The sequence below is a fragment of the Nicotiana tomentosiformis genome, chromosome 9 (genome assembly GCF_000390325.3).
Source record: "Nicotiana tomentosiformis chromosome 9, ASM39032v3, whole genome shotgun sequence".
NCBI classification, from domain to species: Eukaryota; Viridiplantae; Streptophyta; class Magnoliopsida; order Solanales; family Solanaceae; genus Nicotiana; species Nicotiana tomentosiformis.
The window spans coordinates 37,422,723-37,442,734 of NC_090820.1; the positions used below are offsets into that span (position 1 = coordinate 37,422,723).

The window sequence follows — 20,012 nt, forward strand, 5'->3', positions numbered from 1 at the left end:
TTTGGCACCTTGTAACTGATCAAATAGGTCATCAATGCGTGGCAATGGATATCTGTTCTTCTCTGTAACCTTGTTCAACTGCCGATAGTCAATACACATGCGCATAAAACCATCCTTTTTTCTTCAAAAATAGAATCAGAGCACCCCAAGGTAACACACTAGGCCGAATGAAACCCTTATCAAGCAACTCTTGCAACTTCTCCTTTAACTCATTCAACTCTACTGGGGCCATACGATATGGCAGAATAGAAATAGGCTGAGTTGCCCGGTGATAAGTCAATACCAAAATCGATATCCCTATCGGGCGCATGCCCGAAGATCTGCAGAAAATACATCTGGATTAGTAACATAATCCAAAGTACCCCTCCACTCCAACCGCGATAAATCTGGCATAGCCAACATCACTGTCTTGGCATGACAATATAGAATAACATGATAAGGTGACAACCAGTCCATGCCCAAGATAACATCAAAGTCTACCATACTGAGCAACAATAGATCAACTCTGGTCTCAAAACCACCAATGACAACTAAACACGACCAATACACATGGTCAACTAAACACTACTGACACACACGGTCAATAATAAATAGGAGAGCTCAAAGAATCACGAGATATACCCAAATACAGAGTAAAGTAAGATGATACATATGAATAAGTGGAGCCTGGATCAAATAAGACAGATGCATCTCTATGACAAACCAGAACAATACCTATGATAACTGCGTCTGATGCAACAACCTCCGTCCTACCCAGAAAAGCATAACATCTGGCTTGGCCTCTCTCTTTAGGGAGACCCCTACCCTCCTGACCTCCACCCCTAGCTGGCTATGAAGGTGGAGTGGCAACTGGTGCGGTAACCACGGCCTGAGAAGTCTGGGGACCCTCTGTAATACGTGGAGCATGAGTAGTCTTTGGAGGTACACCCCTCCTAAGTATGGGACAGTCCCTCACCATATGAGGAGTATCGCCACAATCAAAGCAAGCTCTCGGAAGATGCGACTGCTGAAATTGGCTCGGGCCTGGTTGGCTGGACTGATCGCTGAAAGCACCCCGTGTAGGAGGTGCACTAGATAGTGGCGGTGCATAATAGGCAACTAGAGATCTAGGAGTAGCCGGAGTACCACTAGAAGATGGAAGTGCTGAATGAACTAGATGGCTCACATAGCCTCTATGATGACGGGGTGCAACTGGGGCACAAACACCACTATATCCGCTAGAATCTCAAGGCCTCTTGGCCTCCCTGTCCTCTCTCTCCTGGCCCCGCATACCCTCCAATCTCCGTGCGATCTCTACCACCTGCTGATATGGGGTATCTGTCTCCAACTCTTGAGCCATGCTGAATCTAATAACATAGTTGAGTCCCTCGATAAATCGACGGACTTGCTCTCTAACTATGGAAACCAAGATAGGTGCATGTCTGGACAACTCACTAAATCTGACAGCATACTCTGACATAGTCATAGCACCCTGGAGCAACTGCTCAAACTCTGCGCGCTATGAATCCCGAAGACTCTAGGGAACAAACTCTCTCAAGAGCATCTCTGAAAACTAAGCCCCTGTGAGTGAAGCTGCATCGACTGGGCTACCCTCCTCATAAGCCCGCCACCACTGGTACACTGGTCACGATAGCTGGAAAGTAGTGAAAGCGACCCCGCTCATCTCCATAATACCCATGGTACGGAGAATGTGATGGCACTTCTCCAAAAATCCGTGTGCATCCTCTGTAGCTAAGCCACTAAATGTAGGAGGATGGTACTTCTTGTACCTCTCAAGTCTAAGCTGCTCCTCCTCAGATACTGTTGCCCTAACCTCGGGCTGAACTAGGACAACCAACCGCATTGGTATAACCTCTAGGACCTAGTCAACGTGAACCTGCTGCTCTGGCATATGGGCTGCGTGAGTCCGAGCTCCTCCCCCAGCCTCAGATGTGGCTGGTGCAAGTGGAATTAACCCCGCCTGAGCTAGAGTACCAAACATGCTCAAGAACTGTGCGAGGGTCTTCTGAAGTGCAGGGGTAGCAACATGCACCTCAGGTGACTGCCCCCCAACTGGAGCTACTGGTGGCTCCTCTGTCATAGCTCGAGCAGGTGCTCTGACTGCACCACGTTCCCCTCCTAGGCCTTTGCCCCGGCCTCGGCCTCTCGCGGCTCTAGCAGGGGGCGCAAGTGTCTAATCGTAAGATCTAGCGGTGCGTGTCCTCACCATATGTGAGAGAATAGAAAGAAAAAGATTCAGAATTTCAAAGTCAACAAATTCGCACGATAAGGAATCAAAGAAGTGAAGTTTCCTAACAGTTCCATAGCCTCTCGAAGATAAGTATAGACATCTCCGTACCGATCCGCGAGATTCTACTCAACCTGTTTATGACTCGTAACACCTATGAACCTAACACTCTGATACCAACTTGTCACGACCCCAATCTCCCTCCGTAGGATGTCGTGATGGCTTAGAGACTAGGTAAGCCTAACATACATGAAAAATTTAATGGAAATAGTAATAAAACTTTCAATTTAAACCAATAGCTATCATAAAAAGGACTCAGCAATACAACTGAACATAACACCCAAAATCTGGTGATACCGAGTCATAAGCTCTACATGAGTATACTGAAACATCCCTACACAACATTATCTATAAAAGGAAAATGAAATAGAAACTAGATAGAGGGTGACTTCGAGACTTGCGAACTCTGGTAGGTATACCTTAAAGTCTCCGATCCAAGCTCAACTCACATATGCCTAGCCTGGTATGAATTACCTGGATCTGCACAAAAAGATGTGCAGAAGCGTAGTATGAGTACACCACAATAGTACCTAGTAAGTATCAAGCCTAACCTCGATAGAGTAGTGATGAGGTCAGGTCAAGATACCTACTGGAATAAATAAAGAAACTGGATAGGTATAGTGCAATATAATGATGGAAACAATGAAAATGATACAATGAAGAAATATAACAAGAATAACTACACTGAAATTAAGGCAATTAAGACATCACAGAAGAAAACACATAATAAGAATGTCAAGGAAACGATGCAAATGAAACACAAGTGATGTAAATGAAAGGTATCAACAAGAATCACTACCGAGGTACTGCCTCGTAGTCTCATTTCACAATCAAATTACAATATTTCCTTATACCACCGTGGGAGCCCTGCATTTAGTTTTGAAAATTATTTTTCTGAAATAGCTACCCGTATTTTAGGACACCTTATCACACCGTGTGGCTTCAAGTAGTTCCCCTACTAGCAACAAGCGTATCAAGCCCACTTTATCTCACCGCATGCGTATCAACCCTAATCCTTATACCACCACATGTATATCAATATCACAACATATCACAAATCGCACCTCAAGTGTCCGAAACCATAACTTGCCAAATAAGTCAACAACAATAATATTTCCACAACAAATAGCCCATGGCTCAACCACAATATATACAAGAGTCTCAATAATAGCAACCGAAAGTTAATATCTCTACAAGAATGGTATTCAATAATTTACAACTTTGCCTCAATGTAAATCACGACCTTTATAACTTTAACACCATAATTCAACAATAAGATATTCCAAGAAATAACAACTTCAAGTAAGGTAACTCGACAGTTAAATAATTAACAAGAAAATGAGATAACAATAACTTCAACTAAGCATGTAAAGGCAAATAATAAGTAAGAGATGAGACAAGCATTTACAATATCAAATAAATCACGTAAGGATAGATTAACGATGATAAAGATAACATGTTATGACAGTTTAATTAAAGGCATGAAAAGAATCTACATAACTTTAACTGGTCAATTACCATATTTAGCCCATGTACCTATTCGACACCTTTCGTAAATGGCCTTCACGTACCACAATTAACACAAAACAACACCAATCCTAAGGGGTAATTTCTCCCCTCCCCCCCCACAAAGTTAGGCAAGACACTTACCTCAAAACACGCTAACTCAATCCACTAGTAAGCCTTTTTTGCGATTATCCAACTCCGAACGGCTCGAATCTAGCCAAGATAACTTTATACCATAAATACAAATCAGAGGAAATTATTCCGAATAATAAAGTTACAATCTATAAAGAAAATCAAAAAAGTCAACTTAAAAAGTCAACCCCGGACTTGCATCTCGAAACCCGACCAAACTTACAAAATCAGAACATCCATTTGATAATGAGTCCAACCATACTAAAATTATTCAATTCCGAACTCAAACCGACCTTCGAATCCTCAAATATAAGTCTATGAAGTTTTCATAATTTTTCCAACTTTTCTAACCCAAAACACTAATTTAATGGTAAAAATAATGACGGGTTCATGTAAAATAATCAAATCCGAGTTAGAATCACTTACCCCAATCAACTCCGTAAAAACATCTTCAAACATTGCCAAAAATCGAGGTCTCTAACTCAAAAGATGAAAAATGGGACAAAACCCTCGATTTTGAAATTAAATACTATTGCCCAATCATTGCCTATCGCGATCGCGGAAACACACTCGCGATCGAGAAGAACAAATTCTCCCAGCTCACAAAACCTCATTCGCTATCACGTGAGCTCAACCGCAAACGTGATGACCAGCTTCCTCAACTTACGCGATCGAGAAGAACATCGCGTGCCTCAGCCCAACCTCTCCTTCCGTTTACGCGAACGCGATACCCCTCACGTGTTTGTGATTCGCAAACTCCTAAAGCACTGCGATCACGTACCTTACTTTGCAAACACAAAGAGTAAAATTCCATCTGCCACAAACTACTCTACGTGATCGCAACACATCCTCCGCTAACGTGATGAAAGAAACCAGAACTCAGAAAACCAGCAATCCCATTTCAAAAACAATTGGTCCGAACTCAATCCGAAACACACCCGGGGCACCCGGGACCCCGTCCGAATATACCAACAAGTCCTATAGTATGATAAGAAATCTCTTGAAGCCTCAAATCACATTAAACAATACTAAAACCACACATCGATTCAAGCCTACTGAACTTATGAACTTCTAACTTCTAAAACTAATGTCGAAACATACCAAACCAACTCCAATTGAACTCAAATTTTACAAACAAGTAATAATTGACAAAACAGACCTATTCCAACTTCCAAAATCAAAATCTGGACCCAGTATCAATAAAGTCAACTTTCGGTCAAACTTTTCAACCTTCCAAACCTTCAACTTTTTAACTTTCGCCAATTCAAGCCGAAATAACTTACAGACCTCCAAATCAATATCCATACATGCTACTAATTCCAAAATTATCATACAGAGCTATCGGAACCGTCAAAACTCCATTCCGAAGTCGTCTATATCAAAGTCAAACTCTGATAAACGTTTTCAACTTAAGCTTTCAACTTTGAGACTAAGTGTCCCATTTCTTTCTAAAACTCACCCGAAACCGAAATCAAACACCCCGACAAGTTGCATAATAATAATATAACATAGAGAAGACAATAAATAGGGGGAACGATGCTAAAATACTCAAAATTACCAGTCAGGTCGTTGCAGGTATTTTCGCGCTCTATTCAAATATTGATATCTTTGTACGAATGGTGTTTTCGAACTTGAGAGAATGTGAGGATATGCACCAAGGGTGTTTACGTGCTTTCTATTATTTTATGATATGAGAGTAAGAGAAAAATCACGAAGACCGATTCTGTGCCGTTTGTTGGTTTCATTATTTTTTACTTTGTTATTCGGATTGTGGATTTCGTTTTGTAATTTGTAATTTACTTTTGAAAGTTTATTTTGAGTTATTGTAAAAGCATGGGTTGTGGTTTACTCAGTAACAATTTTCTTTACTTTATCATTTTTTTTATGTTCCTTACTATGTACTAATTATTTCTAGCAGAATGTTGATATCCTGTTATTGCATTTGATACTTTACCTGTTGTTTTGTTATCTCTTGTTATATATAACTATACAAGTTTATTTGTAGGTGTCTTGTTATAGTCTCGTCACTATCTCGTCGGGGTTAGGCTTGACACTTACTGAGTATATTGGGTCAGTTGTACTCATCTTAATCTGTATTTACTTGAGTGATATTATAAATCTTCATCAAAGAGCTTACTTTTTTATAATTGAACAAAAGCGAGTCTAAATGGGTACTACATTTCTACACTTCTTGTGTAGATTCCGATGTTGGTACCAGCAGAGTCCTGAGAGGTGCTTAGCGGATACCAGTCAGGTGATTCGAGGTAGAGCTGCATCTGTTTGCAGGCCTTAGAGTCATGTTCTATTTCCATTGTACTGTTTTCATTTTCTAACAATATTGTATTTTCCTTCATGACAATGTATTTAGTAAACTCTAGAAACTCATGTACTTGTGACTTCACATTTTGGGATGATTGAACATTACCATTAATTCTAGACTTATTATGTATACCTTTTTAGTTGCTTTTACATTATATTGTTATCTTGCTGTTAGTCGTTAATTGCAGTTATTTTTGTACTTTCTGTTGCGTGTTGAGAAAATGGTGTTAGGCTCCATCACGATTTATTGGTTGAAATTTTGGATCATAACATTATGCATAGGAAGATACAAGTTACAAAGGCAAATACAATAGAGAAAGAAAACTAGATTTTGGTTATGACGCAAAACTAACTCACGATCTGGGAAGATCAAAGAAATACAAGAAATCAAATATATAGTGTAGCAATGACCCATTCGCAGCATATGAAAACCCCGAGAGAAAATTTTCTTTTCTTTTTATATAAACAAAATGATTAAAAAATCTTTATTAGGCATGCATTGGCAGCGGAAGAGCGAAAGAAGGCTAGATACTATGATGAAGGGCCATCCTTCTCTCCATGTTATTCCTTGGATTGATTAATACAATAAAAAGGAGTGTAACTAATGTCTACTAACGATCTAAACCTTTTTTATGCAGATTACATTAAATCTTATTCCAGGTAAGATCTCAAGTACTTCCATTTTTCCATATTTATTTGAATCACTAAAAACGAAAATAGCAGTAAAAGGTAACTTAGACTCTACGTCTACTCTACCCAAATTATGATCGTGTTTATAAAGAATACATCCATTTATTCCTCATTTAATCATTGCTCGGTTTATTACAACACCTCTGTTCTAATCCATATAAACAATCTTGGTACATTAATTATTTTTTTCTTTTCAGATTTTAGAAATGATGAACTTTTGTGGTTAATTTCACTTTTGGGATTAATTGTGAAAATTTAATATGATCAACTAGATAGCCATAGAAATTTCATCCAGACTTCCAGGGCAAGTTCAGATCAACCGACAACCCAGGGTTCCCGACACTTGAGAGCTCTGGAGATAGACAATTTGAGGCGATTTCTGAGCGACGACCATATTAGCCCCTTCTATGACTTCTCCGGCCACTGGCCAACCTTTTAAGGAGGATGATCAACATAACCCCACAACCTCCCCAGTCTAATACAAACCCTAATCCACTACAGAATTATGCATAGTTAGTACGACTAAAAGAATTAAATGCTTCCATACAAACCCTAGCCAACGTCCCAATCAAAACTGTCAAGTATCTTCATGGTGAGCCAATAATCAGATGGAAGAAGACAAAAGTTAAGCAATCAATCATTCATCAAGTCTTGCAACTGGCAGTTCTTGGCAAATTTTCTTATAGGAAGCCTATGATCCATAAACTACGCAATGTTATTCCCATTCAATGTGAACTCAAAGGTGATTATTCAATTAGGTTAATTGAAGAAAATCATGTGTTGATCAGGTTATCATTAATGGAAGATTATGTTCATCTACTTTCTAAGCTTGCTTTTTACTTAAAGGCTCAAGGTGAGGTATGGGAGATGAGGTGTACGAAGTGGAATACTTGGTAGAAACCTGAAGAAGAAACACCTATTGCAATTCCTTGGATTAGCTTTCCAAAACTGCCTCCTAACTTCTTTGGTAAGGAATTTGTTTTTTCATTGGAAAGTGCAATAGGAAAACCATTGCATGTTGATTTAGCTACTCAAAATGGCACTATACCTAGTTATGTAAAGGTGAAGGTTGAGGTGAATTTGTTATCTAAATTTCCTCAAAGAATTAAAATAGTGAAAGAGGAAGATGAATCTCGGCATGAGGAATCAAAGTGGATTAAAATCAAGTATGATTACATACCAGAGTATTGTAAAACTTATAAGAAGCAAGGGCACAATGAGTTGTAGTATCGGGTGATGCATCCTGAGCTACAAAAGAGGTTTGATGAAGGTGTTAATGAAATTAGCAAAGGCAAATAATTGGTAGGCACTCAGCTGCTACCACCAAAGTGTTAAATGGTGGAAAGGTTATTGGGAAGCCTCTCCCTAACCTTGCAAAGCAAGAATGGATTCAAAGGAGGTAGAACAAACATCAAAGAGATAAGAGAGGTTACATTATTGATAATACAAAGGAGAAGAAGATTGGCAAAGTAAATGGGACGAATATTGATGAAGCAGTAACTACCAGAAATTCATTTGATGCATTGCAAGTTAAAGATGATAATCAAGCAACTTTGATGATAACTGAGAGCAAGGAGGAGGTGGCTATTAATGAAAAGGAAAATAAAAAAACTGGAGAATGCTCATGATTCGAGCTCCAGTCCTACGCAGACTAGGACTACTATAGTGGAAAAGAAGGAAAACCTTAATCCTAGTTCTGTAGGGATGGGGTGGTTGCAAGTAAGGAAAGGACGGTTGATTGGGTTTATAGAAGGTTTGGTACTCCTAAAGAAGTATTAAATGTAACTATGAACCAATCATGCAATGAAGTATCCTCACAAACGAAAGAAGAATCATCAAAGGCAATTAACACCACCAGAGTAACAAACAAGGCCAATTCTTGTGGAGTGATGAAGTGGAGCCCATAAAGGATATTTCTGGAGTTAATTCTAATGACAAACTAAGAATCAAAATGGTACTACTCAGGAAAACCAAGCAGACACAGTTGAGCACCATGCTTTAGTAAACCCTAGTTTGTTACAAACTAGGGTTGATGATATTCAAGGATCTATGGAGAAACATCCAATTCAACCAGCTGGAGTCGATAAAGGATCACTAGAAGAGGCTAAAATAATTGAGGGATCAGTTTTTGAAGCATCTAGGAAGAATAAGTCCAATGGAACAGTAAACCCTAGGGGAATTGCCCATATATTTGGCTTAGAAACAGCTGATCCGGTGGAGATTGCACGTGGTGGACAAGTTTATAATGTTAATGTTGAGGTTTTAGAGGATAGATTTGGGTCACACAACCAAAACACTGATGGCAAGAATCCTAAAACCAATGGAACAATAATTCCTGCACTTAATGCAACAGTAAACTCTAGTTTAGGGTCTACTTATGATCCATAGTTCAAGGTGATTTAGGAGGCATTAGGTGTTACATAGAAGAATTTTAAGGTGATTATGGAGGACACCATGGTGTCACAAGATCAGGTTGAACATGCCATTATACCTAAGAACACTGGTACAATTAAGGCAATATCAATGGCATGTGCCCCAGGAACTGGCCAGCTTATGCAATTGCAAGTTAATGTGCCATTGAAGACCCCTAATCAAATATTACATGACATTGTTATACACAATGTCACTCCTGTAGAAGTCAAAAATGATTTGGTAGAGCAGAAATAATTTGAGGAAGAAGGTGATGATGAATCAACTGCAGGGAATTTCAAAGTTATGGCAAAGTGCCTCTCACCTGGAACTAATATTAATAGTGGTAAGAAAGGCAAGAAATAAGCTCAGAATAAAGAAGTGCCTCAACCTATAAGAATCTTTCCCAAGAGGGCAGTCTCACATTCTAAATGATGATCAAGACTTTGATCTTTAACATAAGGTATGTCAATACACAACATGCCTTTTAGAGGGTGATAAAATGCAAAGGGAACATAGCTTTTTTGTCATTGCATTGATGGAACCTTTTCAGAATTCAAGATATATTCAAAGGTACAATAGAAGACTTAACATGGAAGCTGCTTTGGCCAATATTAATGGGAAGATTTGATTATTTTTTGATGCTTCAGTAGTGTAGGAAACCGTGATAGATACTGAGCAACAAGTAGCCATTAATATGGATAATAAGCAACAAGTAACCATTAAAATGTATTATCAGGACATTGGTCAATACATTATGCTCACTTTTGTGTATGCCAAATGTTCAACACTTGAGAGGTGGGAATTATGAGACAATTTGTACTATCTTGCTAGTGATATGGAGTTGTCTTGGTTGGTAGGTGGATATTTAATGTAGTACTTCATGAAGATGAGAAAAATAGTAGCCTACCAGTACATCCTCCTGAGTATGAAGACTTTACTTTTTGTGTAAACTAAAATGGATTGTTTGATCTATGGTACAAGGGGAGTCCTTTCACTTGGTGGAATGGAAGACCTAATGCTTAGTGTATTTTCAAAAGATTGGACATGGTTTTTGTGAGCTTACGATTTCAAAATCTATTCCCTATAATTTAAGTGGAGCATCTAATAAGAACATGTTCTGACCATGTACCTTTGCTTATGAGTTGTGGAGAAGAGGCTACATATTATATCAACCCATTTAAGTTCCTAAACTTCTGGACCAAACATGAGACTTTCAAGGAGTGAGACAAAATTGGAATGCTAATTACATTGATGATCCTTTCCTTATGTTCAAACACAAATTGAAGAAGGTGAATATTGCTTTATACAAGTTGGAGTAAAGACACATATGGTGGCGACATTTTCAAGTAACTTGAATACTAGAAGACATAGTAAAAGTGAAGGAAATGCTGTTTGAGGAGGAGCCAACTATTGAGAATCAAATTGTACTTCAAAAGGCTCAAGTAGAATTGAAAAAATACTTGAGCATTGAGGAAGAATATTAGAAGCAAAAGGCAGGGATGACATGGTTTACTGAGGGTGATAGAAACACTAGTTTCTTTCACAATCATGTGAATGACAAAAGGAAGAAGCTTTAACTAAAAAGAATCCAGAATGGAAAGGGAGACTGGATTGAAGATCATGATCAAATGGCTACTACTGCTGTAGAATTCTTCAAGAAATAGTTCACCAAGGAGGAGGATCCAACTCAATTTACACTGCTTGATAATGTCCCTAATATGGTAAATATGGAGCAGAACTTGGAGATATGTAGGTATCCTGCTATTAAGGAAGTTAAGGGGCAATATTTGAGCTAAGTGGGAATAGTGCTAGTGGTCCTGATGGATTTACTGGCACCTTTTATCAAGAATGCTGAGAGATCATAAGCAATGACATAAACAATATGGTACTACACTTTTATGGAGGAGCATCACTGCTAAGTCCATCACACATACTAACTTGGTATTGCTGCCAAAGAAGCCAATGGTGCAAACTTTCTCTGACTTGATTCATATAAGTTTGAGCAACTTCATCAACAAGGTGATTTCTAGGGTGTTACATGATAAATTAGAGAAGTTCTTGCCTTTATTGATCTCCCCTAATCAATCTGAATTTGTGAAAGGCACGAGCACATTTGAGAACATACTTCTCATACAAGAGATAGTCACTGATATAAGGTTGAGAGGCAAGCCTGCTAATGTTGTGATTAAGCTGGACATGGTCAAGGCCTGCGATAGGGTTTCTTGGAAATATTTGTTGCATGTACTAAGAAATATGGGGTTTTTGAGCATTTTATCAATATGGTGTAGAACCTAATATCAAACAATTCATATTCAGTCTTGGTGAATGGTCAATCTTCAGGTTTATTCCAATCCACAAGGGGTGTGAAGCAAAGAGGTCCACTTTCTCCTGCATTGTTCATACTATCAGCTGAGGTGCTATCTAGGTCCTTGAACAAACTATTTGAGGACAAATCATTTGTTGGATTTGGGATGCCTAAGTGGATTGGTCCTTTGAACTATCTTGCATATGCTGATTATACTATCATCTTTGCTTCAACTCATTCTGATTCATTAAAGAAGGCGATGGCAGTACTGGGCAGCTATGAGAAGATTTCAAGCCAGCTTATCAATAAGTCCAAGAGTTCTTACTATATGTGTCACGACCCCAATTCACCCTCCGTAGGTTATCGTGATGGCACCTAGTCTCTAAGACTAGGATAGCGAAAATACGTAGAATAAAATTGAAGCCCAATTCTCAACATATGAAATAAATATGAAAATTTCAATTCAATAATTTTAAATCCCAAAACTCGGTAGAAATAAGTCACAATCTTCTAAGAATTTATTCTGAGTATCTCAATACATCAGAGTCTAAAGAGAAATCACGAAGACAACATAATAAGGATAAAGGGGGACTCTGAGGTCTACGGACGCTGGCAGATATACCTTAAAGTCTCCGTGTACAGCTAGTTCACTGATACCTGGTCTGATAGAAAGTACTTGGATCTGTACAAAATGATGTGCAGAAGCGTAGTATGAGTACACCACAGCGATACCCAGTAAGTGCCAAGGCTAACCTCGGTAGAGTAGTGACGAGGTCAAGTCAAGCCCTATTGGAAATAATAATAAATATACAACAGAGGATATAATAATATAATGAGATGACTGAGGAATGAACGACACAGCAAATAGAGGTAAACAACAGGGGCGCTCCCGAGGTACCGCCTCGTAGTCCCAAAAGTAAATATGCAGTACAGGGGGATCTACCGAGGAACCGTCTCGTAGTCCCAAAGTAAATATGCACTACATGGGGATCTCCTGAGGAACCGCCTCGTAGTCCCAAAGTAAATATGCAATACATGGGAATATCCTGAGGAACCGCCTCGTAGTCCCAAAGTAAATATGCAACAGATAACCGAAGGAACAACGAATTTACAGCAAGAATCTTACAGTTAAAGATTTAAATTAAATCAAGGAAGGAAGTAATTCAGCTAAACATGTCGCACATATTGCAAGTAAGAGTTAAGGCAAGTAGACATATGATACTAGGCTAAACATGTACATATACTAAAGCAACTCAATTAAAGAATTTAAAAGAAAACTACTCAGTAAGAACCAGTATTTTCAAATTTAGCCTGTGTACGCACTCGTCACATCGCGTATACGACGCTCACATATCACAAAATGTTACAACAGTATCAAATCCTAAGGGGATTTCCCCCACACAGAGTTAGACAAGCCACTTACCTCAAATCTCGCTCAATCAGTCAAGTAGTATGCCTTTTCCTTGATTTTTCGATTCCGATCGGCTCGAATCTAGTCATAATTAATTCGATTCAATCAATAAAAATTATAGGAATTAATTTCATTTGAAAATATAATTTTTTCAACAAAAATCCGAAATTTATATAAAAAATCGCACGTCTCAGAATCCAACGAAACTCACAAAATCTAATAACCCATTTAATTACGAGTCCAACCATACTAGTTTCACTCAAATCCGACTCCGAATGGACATTTAAATCCCAAAATTTTGTTTTACAAAATTTCTACAATTTTTCCTAAATTTTTATCTTATAACACTAATTAAATGATAAAAATAATAATATATTTATGTATATTAACCAAATCCGAGTTAGAACCACTAACCCCAATGAATTTCTTGAAAATTTCACAAAATATCGCCACAAACCTAGCTCCCAAAGTCAAAATATGAAATAATACTCTAACCCTCATTTATAAAGTACAAATATCTGACCTTCCATTGTACTGACCGCACATTTTTATTGCAGTCCACACATTTCCAAGTTCCGCGGCCGTGATCCAAATCTTGCGGCCGCTCTCCAATGTGATTACGCTACTAGGCTTTAGTAAATTGACCATAACTTTCTGCACAAATATCCAAATGATTAAGGATATACTTTTCTGGAAACTAGACTCAAAGAGCTACAACTTTCGCTTTTGCATTATCTTCAAATTCCTTGTAGAGTAAAAGCTATAAGCTTCTGAAGTCGGACCATCAAACCTAAAAATCTCCTTTCTGCGGCCGCGAGAGAAATTCTGCGGACCGCACAATTTCAACTGCGGATAGCACAATTTCAACTGCGGTCCGCACAATTACCACTGCCTATGCACTTTGGGAGTTTGCGGCCGCACATCCGCACTCCAAAATGTGCCCTCCGTACTTCAACTGTCCCAAAACATCATCAGCGTGCCGAAATGCCCAGACTCGCTCAAAACTCACCCCGAAACACAACCGAGCCACTTGAGACCCCCTCCGAATGTACCAACAAGTCCTAAAACGTCATACGAACTTATTCAAAACTTCAAATCACATCAAACAATGCTAAAACCATGAATCATACCCCAATTCAAGCTTAATGAACTTAAGAATTTTCAACTTCTACATTCGATGCCGAAACCTATCGAATCAAGTCCGATTGACCTCAAATTTTGCACACAAGTCATAAATGACATCACAGATCTATAAAAAATTTCAGAACTAGATTCCGACCCCGATATCAAAAAGTCAACTCCCCGGTCAAACTTCCAAACATAAATTTCTTTTTTAGTTATTTCAAGCCTAATTTAACTACGGACTTCCAAATAATTTTTAGGATACGCTCCTAAGTCCAAAATCACCATACAGAGCTATTCGAATCATCGAAATTCTATTCCGGGGTGGTTTATACATAAGGCAACATCCGGTCATCCTTTTCAACTTAAGTTTTCATCTTAGAGACTAAGTGTCTGAATTCATTTCAAAACCTCACCGGATCCGAACTGACTACCCTGGCAAATCACATAATAGCTATAAAGTACAAAATGAGCAGTAAATAGGGAAATGGGGCTACAACTCTCAAAACGACTGGCCGGGTCGTTACATCCTCCCCCTCTTAAATAAACGTTGATCCTCAAACGGGTTTAGAATTATACCTGGAGTGGTGAAAAGATGAGGATAACAGCTACGTATATCATGTTCGGTCTCCCAAATCGCCTCCTCGACCGGTTGACCCCTCCACTGTACTTTTACTGAAGCAATGCTCTTCGATCTCAACTTTCTAACTTGTCTGTCACAAATGGCCACTGGTTCGTCAACGTAAGATAGATCCTTATCCAACTAGACTGAGCTGAAGTCTAACACATGAGATGGATCACCGTGGTAATTCCGGAGCATGGAAACATGGAACACTGGATGAACTACAGTGAGACTAGATGGTAGTGCAAGTCTGTCAGCCACCTCTCCAATCCTTTCAAGAATCTCAAAAGGCCCAATATACCTAGGGCTCAACTTGCTCTTATTTCTGAACCTCATAACACCCTTCATGGGCGAAACCCGGAGCAAGACCCACTTATCAACCATGAATGAAACGTCATGAACCTTCCGATCCGCATAACTCTTCTATCTAGATTGGGCTGTACGAAATCGATCCTGTATCAATTTAACCTTTTCCAAAGCATCTGGAACCAGGTCTGTACCTAGTAGCCTAGCCTCACCCGGCTCGAATCAACCCACTGGACACCGGCATCGCCTCCCATATAAGGCCTCATACGGAGCCATCTGAATGCTCGACTGGTAGCTGTTGTTGTAAGAAAACTTCGCAAGTGGAAAGAACTGATAGCAAGCACCCCCAAAATCTATCACACACGCACGAAACATATCCTACAATATCTGAATAGTGCACTCGCACTGTCCGTCCGTATGAAGGTAAAGTGTTGTACTTAACTCTACCTGAGTACCCAACTCACGCTGTACGGCCCTCCAAAACTGTAATGTAGACTGTGTACCCCGGTCAGAGATGACGCTTTGAAGCCTGACAATCTCGCGAATATAAACCTGAGCCAACTACTCCGAAGAGTAAGTAGTATCCACATGAATGAAATGAGCTGACTTGGTCAATCTATCCATAATCACCCAAACTGCATCAAACTTCTTCTGAGTCCGTGGGAGTCCAACAACAAAATCCATAGTGATCCGCTCCCATTTCCATTCTGGAATCTCTAACTTCTGAAGCAATTTACCCGGTCGCTGATGCTCATACTTCACCTGTTGACAATTTAGGCACCAAGCTACATATTCCACTATGTCTTTCTTCATTCGCCTCCACCAAAAATATTGTTTCAAGTCCTGATACATCTTTGCAACACCCGGATGAATGGAGTACCGTGAACTGTGAGCCTCCTAGAGAATCAACTCACGCAAACCATCTACATTAGGCAAACATAGCCTGCCCTGTATCCGTAATACACCGTCATCTCCAATAGTGACTTCCTTGGCATCACCGTGCTGAACTGTGTCCTTAAGGAAAAACATATGAGGGTCATCATACTGGCATTCTTTGATACGATCATAAAGAGAAAACTGAGAAACCACACAAGCCAACACTAAACTCGGCTCAGAAATATCCAATCTGACAAACTGGTTGGCCAAGGCCTGAACATCCAAGGCTAAAGGCCTCTCTACTACCGGCAAGTATGTTAAGCTGCCCAAACTCTCCGTCTTACAACTCAAGGCATCGACCACCACATTGGCCTTTCCGAGATGATAGAGAATGGTGATATCATAATCCTTAAGCAACTCCAACCATCTCCGATGCTGCAAATTAAGATCCTTCTGATTAAACAGATGATGTAGACTCCGGTGATCGGTATAAACCTCACAATGGACACCGTGCAAATAATGCCACCAAATCTTCAAGGCATGAACAATAGCTGCTAACTCAAGGTTGTGGACCAGATAATACTTCTCACGTACCTATAACTGTCTAGACGCATAGGCAATCACCCTACCATCTTACATCAACACTGCACAAAGACCAATACGTGACACATCACTATACATAGTATAATATCCAGAAACTGTAGGCAACACCAATACTGGGATTGTAGACAAAGTGGTCTTGAGCTTCTGAAAGCTCTCCTCACATTCTTCGGTCCATTTGAACGGAGCACCCTTCTGGGTCAATTTGGTCATAGGTGCAACAATAGAAGAGAAACCCTCTACAAATCGACGATAATACCCTGCCAGACCAACGAAACTCTGGATCTCCGTAGCTGAGGACGGTCTGGACCAGCTCTGCACTGCTTCAATCTTCTTCGGATCTACCTTGATCCACTCGCACGAAACTATATAACCCAAAATCCCACTAAATCAAGCCAAAATTCACATTATAAATTTTTTGCATATAACTTCTTTTCTCTCAAAGTCTGAAGCACAGTCCTCGGGTGTTGCTCATGATCCCCCCGACTCCGGGAGTACGAAAGAATGTCGTCAATAAACACAATGATGAAAGAGTCAATATAGGGCTGAAATACACTGTTCATCAAGTGCATGAATACTGCTGGGGCGTTGGTCAGCCCAAATGACATTACAAGGAACTCATAATGACCATACCGAGTCCTGAAAGCAGTCTTCGGGATATCTGGCTCCTGAATCGTCAACTGATGATAGCCTTAATGCAAGTCAATTTTACAGAACAATATAGCACCCTGAAGTTGATAAAATAGGTCATCAATACGTGCCAATGGGTACCTGTTCTTTACTGTAACCTTGTTCAACTGACGGTTATCTATACACATCCGCATAGAACCATCCTTCTTCTTCACAAATAAGACAGGAGCACCCCAAGGCGATACACTAGACCGAACAAAACCCTTATCAATTAGTTCCTCCCCTAGCCTGAGCTGTGGCAGGAGCAAGTGGAATTAACCCTGCCTGAGCTAGAGTGCTAAACATGCTCAAAACCTGGGCAAGAGTCTCCTGAAGTGCAGGGGTAGTAACAGGTGTCTCAGGTGCCTGCTCTCCAACTGGCGCTACTGGTGGCTCTACTGTAGTAGCTCGTGCAGGTGCTCTGGCTGCACCACATGGTCTTTCTCTGCCTCTGGCTCGACATCTGCCCCGACCCCGGCCTCTTGCGGCTCCAACAGGGGGTGTGGGTGTCTGATCATTAGATCAAGTTGTACGTGTCCTCATGATTTGTGAGAGAATAGAAAGACAAGGGTTTAGAATTTCGAAGTCAACAAATGTGCATGATAAGGAATCAAAGAAGTGAACATTTTCCTAACAGTTCCATAGCCTCCCGAAGATAAGTACAGACGTCTCCGTACTGATTCGCGAGACTCTACTAAACCTGCTTGTGACTCATAACACCTATGAACCTAGAGCTCTGATACAAACTTGTCACGACCCCAATTTACCCTCCGTAGGTTGTAGTGATGGTACCTAGTCTCTAAGACTAGGTAAGTGGAAATATGTACAATAAAACTGAAGCCCAATTCTCAACATATGAAATAAATATAAAATTTCAATTCAATAATTTCAACTCCCAAAACCCGGTAGAAATAAGTCACAAACTTCTAAGAATTTATTCTGAGTGTCTCAATACATCAGAGTCTAAAGAGAAATTAGGAAGACAACATAATAAGGATAGAGGGGGACTCTAAGGTTTGCGGACGCTGGCCGATGTACCTTGAATTCTCCGTGTACAGCTAGTACACTGATACCTGGTCTAATAGGACGTACCTGGATCTGCACAAAAAGATGTGCAGAAGCGTAGTATAAGTACACTATAGCGGTACTATCATGACCCAAAATCCCAACCTGTCGTGATGGCGCCTATCTCGATACTAGGCAAGCCGATAATCTCAATAAACCAAAACTTCTCTTTAAGGTTGAAAATATAATATTTAAATACAATACAAACACTCCCCAAAACTTGGTGTCACTGAGTACATGAGCATCTAATATGAATACAAGTATGGAAAATATAGTCTATAATATTCTAAGACCAAATACAGTAAACAAAGAGATAGAGAAGGAGAGACAAGGTCTGCGGAACACAGCAGCTACCTCAAAATCTCCTGAAAATCAACCGCACGAAAGGATCAACACTCGCTATGTCCGGAAATACCTGGATCTGCACACGAAGTGCAGGGTGTAGTATGAGTACAACCAACTCAGCAAGTAACAATAATAAATAAGGAACTGAAGATAGTAACGAGCTACACAGTTATGATTCATTTCCAGTAATTCCAGCAAATCTTTCAGAGATTTCACAACAATGACAGATAGCAACTAAGTGCAACAACAAATGGATATCAAGTACAACCTCTTAGGGCAACAATCACTCACTGGGCTCCCAGCCCTCATCACTCACTCTCAATGGGTTCCCGCGTTCACTGGGGGTGTACAGACTCTGTAGGGGCTCCTACAGCCCAAGCGCTATAATCTACACGGACAACTCACGTGCCATAATATAAATATGTGGATCCGCACGGCCAATTCACGTGCTGCACGGCCAACTCACGTGCTATAGTATAATATAAGGATCCGCACGGCCAATTCACGTGCTGCACGGCCAACTCACATGCTATAGTATAATATAAGGATCTGTACGATCAAGTCACGTGCTGAATGGAAAACTCATGTGCTATGATATCAATATCTCACAATCAGGCCCTCGGCCTCTCTCAGTCATAAATCTCTCCAGTCTCTCGGGGTCTCATTAATCATGAAATCAGCCCAAACAACAATGATATGATGTATCAATAATAATAACAGAGACTGAGTTCCAAATTTCTAAGTTCCAATCTCCTCTTTACACCTTCAAATTTACAAATCTTATTTCCAAATTTCTAAGTTCCAATCTCCGATTTACACCTCAAAATCATGTAATCTAGTCGGATTATTCGATGATAATTTAATATTATGGAGTAAAAATGAATACAAGGGACTTACCTCCAGTTTTCCTTGAAAATATATCAAAAATCGCCTCTTCTCAAGCTCCAATTTGTCAAAAATGGCGAATGGGACGAAGTCCCTATTTTTATAATTCTACCCAGACAGCCTCGGTTCTGCCTCGATCCTGGTCCTCGATCCTAGGCCTTCGATCCTGGACCTCGATCCTGGCCCTCGATCCTGGTCCTCAATCTTAGGCCTTCGATCATGTCTTCGACCCTGCCTTCGATCGTGGCCCTCGACCTTGGGCTCGATCATGACTTCGATCGTGGCCCTCGACTATGGGCTCGATCATGGCTTCGATCGTGGCCCTCGACCCTGGGCTCACATCTATGCTCGATTTCTGGGCTCGATTCTCAGATAATTTGGGGCTCGAATCTGGTAGAAGAAATTTCCAACATAAGAAAATTGCAGCAGCTGTTGTAGTTCAATTATTTGATCCGTTAAC

General features: G+C 40.1%; 1 protein-coding gene across 1 annotated transcript; it reads right to left on the minus strand.

Annotated features, from left to right (window-relative positions):
• Window positions 1-829: 829 nt before the first annotated feature.
• On the minus strand, window positions 830-1,459 carry LOC138898609 (uncharacterized). Its single transcript, XM_070184688.1, has 2 exons — window positions 1,273-1,459; window positions 830-1,191 (listed from the first exon to the last, which is right to left on the minus strand). Exons 1-2 carry the CDS (start codon window positions 1,457-1,459, stop codon window positions 830-832), a joined length of 549 nt encoding a protein of 182 aa, XP_070040789.1.
• Window positions 1,460-20,012: the final 18,553 nt, after the last annotated feature.